The sequence below is a fragment of the Furipterus horrens genome, unplaced genomic scaffold, assembly GCF_987537825.1.
Source record: "Furipterus horrens unplaced genomic scaffold, mFurHor1.1.pri manual_scaffold_3, whole genome shotgun sequence".
NCBI classification, from domain to species: domain Eukaryota; kingdom Metazoa; phylum Chordata; class Mammalia; order Chiroptera; family Furipteridae; genus Furipterus; species Furipterus horrens.
The window spans coordinates 32082734-32091666 of NW_028327173.1; the positions used below are offsets into that span (position 1 = coordinate 32082734).

An 8933-nucleotide genomic window follows, 5' to 3' on the forward strand; every position below is an offset into this window, starting at 1 on the left:
AGGAGATGGAGATAAAAACAGAAGCCAAGAGACGCACTCAGAAGGAGACAGAAGCAGAGTGATGGAGATCGGAGATCGATAAAGGCTGGGAGAGTGCGAGAAGAGACCAAGTCTTGGTGGGCGAGGTCCTAAACGGGGAGAAAAGGGTGGGGAGGTATCGGGAAGGAGTGAAGGAGCACTGGCCCTTTGGGGTTTCTTGACGGCCCATCCCACAGCTCCGCGGGCCGGGGGCCCTCCCCCGCGGCTGTCACTCTAGGAGCTCAGCATCCCTCCCCGTGGGGCCGGGGGCGGAGAGCGCACCTCCCGCCCCGCCCCCAGCCCAGAGGCTCAGCTCTCCCGGCCTGGTGAGGGCCGTCCCCTCGGGACTGGCTGTGCCGCCCCGATAGATGGTCGGGGGCCCAGATGGTGCGTTATCAGCCTCCTCCAGGAGCAAGCCTGAGCCACTCAGAGGCTGCCAGTCTGAGATTAGGCCTCGGGAGGGTCATTAAGCGCCGCCCTGGCCCGGGCCCAGCCTCCTTTCCCTCCCTCATCTGGCCAGGCCGACAGGTGGGAACTAGCGATAAGGATTGGGGGCTCCTGCGGTTCTGGGGCGGGCAGCTTCATGCCCCCTGCCCCCTGTCAGGGCAGGAACAAGGGGGTAGGGGAAAGGAAGGTCAGTGCCAGCCCAGCACCTGCAAGGAACCCCCGAGTTCCCACCCTCCTGGTCCTGCCAGTATGGAGAGGGGCCTGAGGCCTGGGAGGCAGAGGGCTGGGGACCTGCCCCAGGAACCGGGGCACGACCCTGCACGCCCATCCCACCTGGCAAAACCTCACAGGTTAGAGGGGCTGGCTTCACCTGCAGCCGGGAGACAGAGGGATGGTGGCTCTGCCTTTGGGCCCTAGCAGGCTGGTGAGGGCTCAGACTCAAGCCCACCCCACCCCTCAGGGACAACTTGAGGGCAGCAGTGGGAGGGAATGTAGCTTCATGCATGGAGATTGGGATCCAGGTAGCCAAAAGGTCCAGACTGGGAGGCTGAGGAGGAGGAAGGGATTGTTTGTACCTTAGCAAAGGCCCTCTAGGAACCTCCACCTCTCCTTCAGTAGGTGAAAGTCTGGGCTGGCTGGTCCCCTAGCTCTGCCCTCTGGTTTAATCAAGGAAGACTTCCTAGAGGAAGAGGAACCTTAGCTGGGCCACGAACAAAAGGAATGTGCAGAGTTTAAACTGGCAGACATGGGTTCGAAGGCATCAGCCCACGTGATGGCTCCTTGAAGCACAATAAACAAGCAGGATTTCTTGTTTTTGATACTCTGAGCACGAGTGAAGTGATCTTGAGAGTCATCTCCATCGCCATGTGAGCAAGAGCCTGGAGTGGGAACCACAAGAGCTACAGCCACAATTTTCTGAGCTGAAGCAGGGCAAGTGTAGGCCTGGGGCAAAGACCCTGCCATCCCTCTGTTCAGGGCTCTTCCCACTCCATAGGCTCCAAACTAGACCCCAGGGAGGAGAGAAGGGAAAATTTGGATTTCAGATGGATCTCCTAGAGGTATCTGAGTGAAGCCTCAGAACAGCAGAGGAATGGCTGTAATAGTGACGTGAGGGGGCTGTGACAGGTTGGCACAGGTGGCAGAGGGAGATCTTGGGGACAAAGTGGACTGCCTCCTACCTTCCAGCCCCACTCCTCTGCATCTGGGAGTGTTTCCCGATGAGTCTGACTCAGGTTGTCACCCCAGACAGAGACAGAGGCTGTTCCCATAAGAATGACAGTCAGAGGTGAGGGGCCTCCAGGGTCAGCCAGTGGCTAAATCATGTCTCCTCTCTTCTCTCCTTCCTGCTTCATTCCTGCTGGGACCCTGACTCCATCCCCACCCAAGACTGGGAGTCTGTGGTGAGACTGGCCAAACCTGTCACTGAGGGGAAGCTGAGTTCAGAGAGGAGGGTGACTTTCACAAAGTCACACAGCAAGTTGGTGGAGGAGTGGGGACTCAGATCTGTGCTTCTTAAGTCCTAGCCCAAGACTCTTTCCTGGTGTTTCCTATGCCTGAAGCCCACCTGGGGAGGCTATGGGGAGGGGCTTAGAGCCGAGTGAATGAGATAAGCGAGCCCACTGCAATGCCAGGCAGCATGGAGGCAGGGGGATGGGGTCGGTGCTGCCTGGAATTAGGGCAGAGCGGGTGATCTCCCTGGCCCCATTGGGCCTCCCAGAGATGGCTTCCTGGGTAATCCTCCAAAGCCACCAAGACAGCGGCTTTGGAAGGTGATTGTCATGATGCAGAAAGCAAAACAGGAGCTGTCTAGAAGCCTCAGGGGCTGTTTCTGAGCCCTGGGAGCCTCAGCCTTGGAAGTACAAAACATCTTTATTTCACAGAAATAAGGGTCGTTCTCACAGTGGGGGGAGGAAATGTGAGGCAGGATGGGAGGTGCTGCATTGATTCTCCTTCAGGAGGGCATACTGAATTAAACTGAGTGGGAGACGCCCCCACCAGGAGACCCCAGAGCCACAGCTGAGCCCTAACCTAGACACAGTCTGAGTTCTGACGTTGGCTGGGACAATTCAAGGGAGGGTAGGATTGAAGGAGTTGGCCGGTTACTGTAGATTCCTGCTCAGAGGAGGGGCATTGATCACAGATGCCCAGGATTGGTGCTGGGCGCCACAGGCAACTGGGATCACATGGGGGTGCTCCGGACCCTGCCCTCCTCCTCGTGGACATTCTCATAGGCATTCTCATGCTCATCGGACCTGAAAGAGGGTGACAGTGGTCATTACACCTTCCACCCCATCCCCTCCTCCCTGCCCCATCCTGCGCTTGGGAGAACAGTATCTTTCATAATAAACATTTGAGGCCCGGAAGGGGGTTCCCTGTACCACATCTGTTTTGTGCACCTGAGAATGAAGGCTTCTCAGCACCACTTCCCTGAACCCCACCTTCCTCCTCCACTGAGGCCCTCACCGCTGGGACCCCTATTGAGGCCATCTCCCTACTGAGCTCTCTCCCCACACTGAGTCTCCTCACTCATCCCTCAGAGTCCCTTTCACTCATCAACCCTCTTTTCCCCACTGCCCCCCCTCTCTGAGTCCCAGTCCACCCACTGAGCCCTTTGCCCCACCAAGATCCCATCCTCTTCCTGGGCCCTCTCCCCTAACTAAGTCTTCTTGTTCCCAGGGAGCCCTGCAGTCCCCATAAAGCCCACATGGCTCACCAGTTCCCCTCCCTGAACCCTCTCTCCTCACTGAGCTCCACATGAGCCCCACATGAGCCCCCCTTGTCAGAAGCACCTGGTCCTGAGGTCCCCATGGGCCCCAGGGTCACCTCACCTGAAGCTGGCTGCCATTGAGGAATACTTTCCTTCTGTTCCTACCAGAATCCCGTCTGCCTTGTTTCCAATGGGCATGACCGTGTTCTGAGGCTCCCTGTGGACAGGGTTTATTAGTAGGGCTCTCTGGATGCCCTCCCTCTTGGATCCCCCTCCTCCCCATGTCCAGTAAAGTCCTGTTCTGGGCTCCAGTTCTCACAAGTCCAAGGGCCCCTCTCCCCTGCAGGGCCCCTGTCAGCACCTGGTCCTGGCCTCACTCCATGGACTCTTATACCTTCATCCCTGTTCCACAGTGGCCGCCTCAGGTCCCAGCCCAAGACTAGCAAGATTGATTTGAGGCCCTTCCCAGTCTCCCTCGCTGTTCTTCTGGCCTCAGCTTGGCCCAGAGTGGACCCCGCAGGACTCAGTGAGTGGCCTCAACTTAGCCCCAGAGCAGACCCACAGGGCTCAGGGTCTGCCCACATATCCACAGCCCTTTCCCAGGCAGCAGGAGCAGCGTGGGCAACAGCCACTGAAGACAGAGCTGGGTCAGTGGAGAAAGGAAGCACTTGCAGCCAAAAGCTCCTGGCCTCTTATTTAAGTTTAAACTCACAGTGTGTGGCCTCTGCCCCCACTTTCCTGGAAACAGCTTTCACGAGGATCACAGAGAGCCCTACTGCTGCTCACCTTTCCTTGGAAATCCCCCAGGCTCCTCAGACTTAACGTGTCCCGGGTTAAACTCAGTAGTTGCCCCAGATCTGCTTTGGTGTTCCACGTCTCAGGGAGTGGCCCAAAGCCTGGCTGTTTCCCTCTACCTCAGTGCCCCGCCTCTAACTCAGCACCCCAGGGGCACTCTTCCCTGCCTGTGGTCCCCTTCCCATGCCACCCTATCCTGAGACTGGATCCTCCTTATTCTTCAGGCTTTGGGATAAAGGGCCAATCAGGAGGCCCTCTTGGACCAGCACCCCATTCCCAGACCTGGTCAGGCCTACACCGCGTTCTGCACTCCCCTCAGCACCAGTACGTGCGCTTGTGGTAGCTGCTTCCATGTCTGCCTTCCCTTCCCATCCCGGGGCCTGGAGCGCAGGCGTTGTCTGTCCCACTGCCCCTCTGTGCCCCAGTGTGTGGCACAGCAGCTGACCCTGAGGAAGGACAGAACCTTCCTTTCCTGAGGTTTTCACAGCCCCCATCACAGGCCGGCAGCTGTCCCAACTACACAGATAGAAGCACAGAGACTCCAGGAGGAGAAGACATTCCCCAGGCCTCCCAGTGGGTGAGCGCCAGAGCTGTGGGGCAATCAGAGGTAGATCTGGGAGCAGGTAAGCTGGCGCTTTAGTTTCCAAGACATTAGGCCTCAGTGTCTCTTCCACACAGTGAGAGGAATGGACTCAGGGTTTCCCAGGCCCTTCTCACTGCTGCTGGAGCTGTAGCCACGGTCCTGGGGCCACCCTGCCTGTGGTGGCTCCACCCCCAGGGCCACGGCAAGCACTCACAGCTCTTCTTGGCACCAGAAGTGGTTGACAGCAAAGGCGATTGCCACAAGGACCAGGAACACAGCCACGGCAATGAGGCCCTGCATCCAGGGCTGCAGCCTCCCCAGGCCTGGAAAGAGGGGAGTGAGGGGGTGCTTATGTAGTCTGAGCCACAGGGGGGCTGCAAGTACAGAGCCAGGGAGGGAGGGCAGCCCACGCCAGGGGCTGGGGCCTGTGTTAGAGGCCAGCTGCCAGGACCAGAGGAGACATTCTGGGGTGGCGGGGATGGGAAGGAGAACCCAGCCGATCCTCCACAGAGCTTAAGAAAGGGATAGAGGTTTAGAGGAAGGAAGTCAGGAGTTCAAAGAAGGAATGAGGAGCTGAAGAGGGAACAGGCCTCAGAATACTGTGTCTGAGATCCAGAGAGCCCAGAGCAACTTCCCCCCCCCCATCATGGGTCACATGCAGGGCCCCCCAGGGAGTGCCTGGGCCCAGGGACCAAAGGGCAGCCCCCTGGGCAGCTGGCTTCGGCCTTGTCAGCCAGGGACGGCTCCCCTCCTCCCTGACTCCCAGCAGGCTGGGGCAGCCCAGAGCTGATAGCACCAGGCTGGCATCTGGACAATCCTGTTCTGTGACAAGAGGGTTCTCTGGTTCTACTCAGGGCGTGGGAATGAGAGACAGGCTGGGCCAAGGGGGCTGGAGTGCCCAGAGAGAGGGGTGGGACAGAACATCTTTGGAAGGCAAGACAGAGGGGCTCTCCTCTGGGTCTCGGGGGCCAGGAAAGAAGATTCAAAACCTGTCCCATTTCAGCTCCTCCAGCTAGGTGCCCAGGGGAGTAGGCCAGGGACCAGGTCAAGGCCCTTTCTCTGCCTTTTGACCCTTAAAGTGTTAAGTTTAACCCTTGACACTACCTCTAACCCTCAAGGTTTCCCAGAAGTTTCTGCCCTCAGCCACTGGCAGCCCTAAGGGCTCTTATCTCCCTGGACATCACTGTGCTTTCTGAGCCCAAGGGAGCTTGGCCCTACAGAGGACATGCACCCAGCAGCAGATAGAGGTCTCAGAGGGGACAAAAGCTAACAGGAAGCTTCAGAGGGGTCCTGCCTCCAGGCCAAAACACTTGCATTTTAGTACCATCCTGTATTTTGTGGGGTCAATTTGGCCATCAAAAATCTCATTCTGTATTCCTCTTACTCAAAAGTCCTTCCTTGAGTCTACCCTAAAGCCCTCCTGCTGCAGTGAAGGTTCTACCTCTTCTCTGAGCTCTCTCTGATCCTGGCAAGTATTGGAAAGGAGGGAGGGAGGGGTCTCCGAATTCTCAATGGCCAGGTTAGATCTGGCTTCTTTCTTTGGGTAACAAAAGATTCACAGTGTGGTTACCCTGAGTTCCATACTTGCCAAAAAGCAACGTTTTGGACTCATTATTTTCCCCAAAAAACAACAGTTGAGACCCATTGTCTCTTCAGGTTAGTGGTTACTCAAGAATTGGGAGTTAGGACTCAAGCTCTGGGAGGCCCCTTCTTGCTTCTTCCAAACCCTGCAGCAAACTCCCTCCAGATACACCAGGGACTACAGTCCCAGCTCCTCCTTTCATGTGGCTCTGGGGTGAGACACAGAGCAAGCAGCGGAGCCTGTGGTGAGAAAGAGGTGATCTGACCCCTGTCCCTATTGCTCTGCTGTGTGACCCACACAAATTACTCAACCTCTCTGATCATCAATTTCCAAGAAGGCTTCCCAGGGGCAGAATTGAAGCAGATGTGTATGAAAGCTCAGGACACCTGCCAACAAGGTGATCTGCAAAAATCTCTGCCAGCCCCCTCTGGACCCAAATTCCACCTGCAGAGTCTCCAGAAACTGGCTACAGATGTGGCCTCACAATGCAGGCAGACACCAGATTCTGGGGCGTGACGCTTCACTGGGGCCAAGCCCTTCCACACCCCTGTCATGGCAGCCACACTGGGAGGTAGGCAGGGCAGGTTTATTGTCCTCATTATATGGATGAGAAACCTGAGTCTCAGAGAGGGGCAGTGATTTGCTCAAGGCCACACAACAAAATAGAGGCAGAGCTGGACAAGGAGCTCAGGTGTGTGGTGGGGGCCACACTGGGGCACTGTCCTCTACCAAAGCCCAGGAAACTGAAACAAGAACTCAGGCCAAAGCCGTGGGCAAACCAGTGGCAGCTCTGCTCCTCCCTGGCACAAGTAGTCAGGCCCCTCCTCACCCTCTGTGCAGCCCTGACCCCTGTTCTCTGGATCCAGCTATCTCTAGGCACATTTCTGCTCTGAGAGCTTGGGTCTCAACTCCTCTCCCCAATCCTAACCCCCCTGTTGCCTGCATTCTGCTTTTCTCACTTGTGGGAAACAAGTTACAGGCAGAAGCCTGGCTCTGAGGTCTCTGCCTCTGGCAGTTCCTCCAGGAGCCCAGTCCCTGTTCCCTCCTCCAAGCTACAGGTGTCAAGGGTGGTGACAAAAGTCAGAAGACAACCCCCTCTGCCCCTCCACACCTAGGTTGCCAGCACCCAGCGCGCTGCTGTCTGCACCACAGCCACCTTGTGGGCCCAGTCCTGTGCTAACCTTGTTGACAGCTGGCAGGTGGCACAGCCATGAGCAGGCCCAGAATGACCAGGCTGAGGGCTGACATGTCTGCAGGCAGCTCCTGGGTCTCTCCTCCGACTGCTGGTGTCTGGGCTCCTAGAGCAGCTGTGGGGTCCGTTGGCGTGAGCTGAGATCAGCCTGAGCTCAGTCTGGCCCTGGAGGAGAAAAGCTAGTAAGGAAGAAGGTGAGAGGGAAAGGAGGAGGGAAGGTGCAGAGAAACTGCCCTCCCTCCCACGGTAATGAGCTGCCAGGCCTGGCCTCCCCGGCCAGTGCCCAGCCCACTGGAGCAGGCATTTGAGGTCACCTTCCGAAGGCTGGCTAAGGAAGTGGGTCTGTGGAAGGGGGACATGATCAGGGCCTCACCTCCAAGCCCCAGGCTTTCCCCGTTTTTACATCAGCTCCCCCTTCCTGGCTGTGGGGCTGGGCTCTGGGAAAAGAAGTGACACATATAATGAGTCCAGTGGGTGGGGCCTCTTGGAAGGCAGACAGTAGGATTAAGAAATTTGCTGGTTGGCTGGGAGAGAGTAGGGGAACCCCAGAGGCTAGAGAAAGGTCAAAGCTGCCCCCTCCTTCAGAGCCTGGACTATTTACTGTTCACTCCTCACCTGGCCCTACTCAGCCAAGACCCAGTCCTGGGACACAATCCTGGGACACAGTCCTGGAACACAGCATTGTCTTCTGTCCCCCTGCCCCTGGCCCAGCTCAGTAGCTCTCTAAATCCACCCTCTCCCATGGGGGTCACCACAGAGGGCCTAGGGTTCTGAGTTCCCAGCCTTCCCTACCCAGCACAGCTGACCTGTCTCAGTTTGGCTCTTCCTCTTGGCCCCAGATGTGGTTCCTGGAATCTGGGTGGAACCTCCCTGGGGCAGGATCTGGGCTTGGTCAGAAGTCTTTACACATATCTCTGATTTACCTCCACCCATCACAGGCAGACAGCGAGAAAACTCAGCCCTGCTGTGGAGGGCAACGGAAGGACACCCTCAGGTGTCAAGGCCCCATCCAGGGCCTGAACCCCTGGGCCCTCAACCCTCAGGATCACATGGAGTCCATCGTGCCCTCCAGCTCAGGAACGAAGAATGACCCAAGTACCTGCCAAGGCCTGGGGCCAAGGGTTATGCTGGGTCTCCTTGCCCCACCACTCCCCAGGAGTACAGAAAGCCAGAGATGCTGAGAGTCCAACTCCACAGACACTAAGAAAGCAGGAGCCAGCAGACCAGGGCAAAGTCTTAGAGATGGAGGGTCCCCAGAAGCCAGGGCATGAGCTAGAAACCCCTTCACAGCTTCGCTGTCCAGAAGCCACAAAACTGCTGCTCACAGGGCCTCCTGGGCAGCTCTTCCTACCCAGAACAGGTTTTCTAGGGGCAACACTCAGACATCATGCCTCATCCCTGCTTCCCTCATGTGTTTGGGTATGGGCCTGGGTTGGGTGTACACATGGCAGTGCAGTGGGCCCATTTCCACCCAAAGATGGGGCATCTCAAGGTGATCCAGGGAGACTTGGCTTGAAGTTGAGTGGTACCTCCCATATGTATGACCTTTTCTGCTTGCCTCCCCCAACCTGGTGTCCTCAGAATCTTCTGGCACAAAGTTTGTCTAGAG

The 8933-nt window shown here is 57.3% G+C and overlaps 1 protein-coding gene across 3 annotated transcripts; it reads right to left on the minus strand.

The window, feature by feature from the left end:
- Nucleotides 1-2315: 2315 nt before the first annotated feature.
- Nucleotides 2316-7761, minus strand: PDZK1IP1 (PDZK1 interacting protein 1). Of its 3 annotated transcripts, none has more exons than XM_090269409.1 (5): nt 7698-7761; nt 7314-7489; nt 4765-4873; nt 3294-3389; nt 2316-2717 (listed from the first exon to the last, which is right to left on the minus strand). In XM_090269409.1, the coding sequence occupies exons 2-5, from the start codon at nt 7378-7380 to the stop codon at nt 2645-2647; spliced, it is 345 nt and encodes a 114-aa protein (XP_090125535.1). In that variant the 5' UTR covers nt 7381-7489; nt 7698-7761; the 3' UTR covers nt 2316-2644. The 3 variants fall into 3 exon arrangements, with proteins under 3 accessions (XP_090125535.1, XP_090125536.1, XP_090125537.1); XM_090269410.1 differs by having other exon boundaries at nt 7314-7503; nt 7698-7753; XM_090269411.1 differs by lacking the exon at nt 7698-7761 and adding an exon at nt 7639-7657.
- Between the last annotated feature and the right edge of the window lie 1172 nt (nt 7762-8933).

What these genes read in the sequence shown, in the direction of transcription:
- PDZK1IP1 (XM_090269409.1), bottom strand. Translation starts at nt 7,380, where the DNA reads ATGTCAGCCCTCAGCCTGGTCATTCTGGGCCTGCTCATGGCTGTGCCA. An exon ending in ACCTGCCAGCTGTCAACAAG is followed by an intron (nt 4,874 to 7,313) that starts GTTAGCACAGGA and finishes CCCTCTTTCCAG; the next exon opens with GCCTGGGGAGGCTGCAGCCC. An exon ending in TCAATGGCAGCCAGCTTCAG is followed by an intron (nt 2,718 to 3,293) that starts GTGAGGTGACCC and finishes ACCCTCTTTCAG; the next exon opens with GTCCGATGAGCATGAGAATG.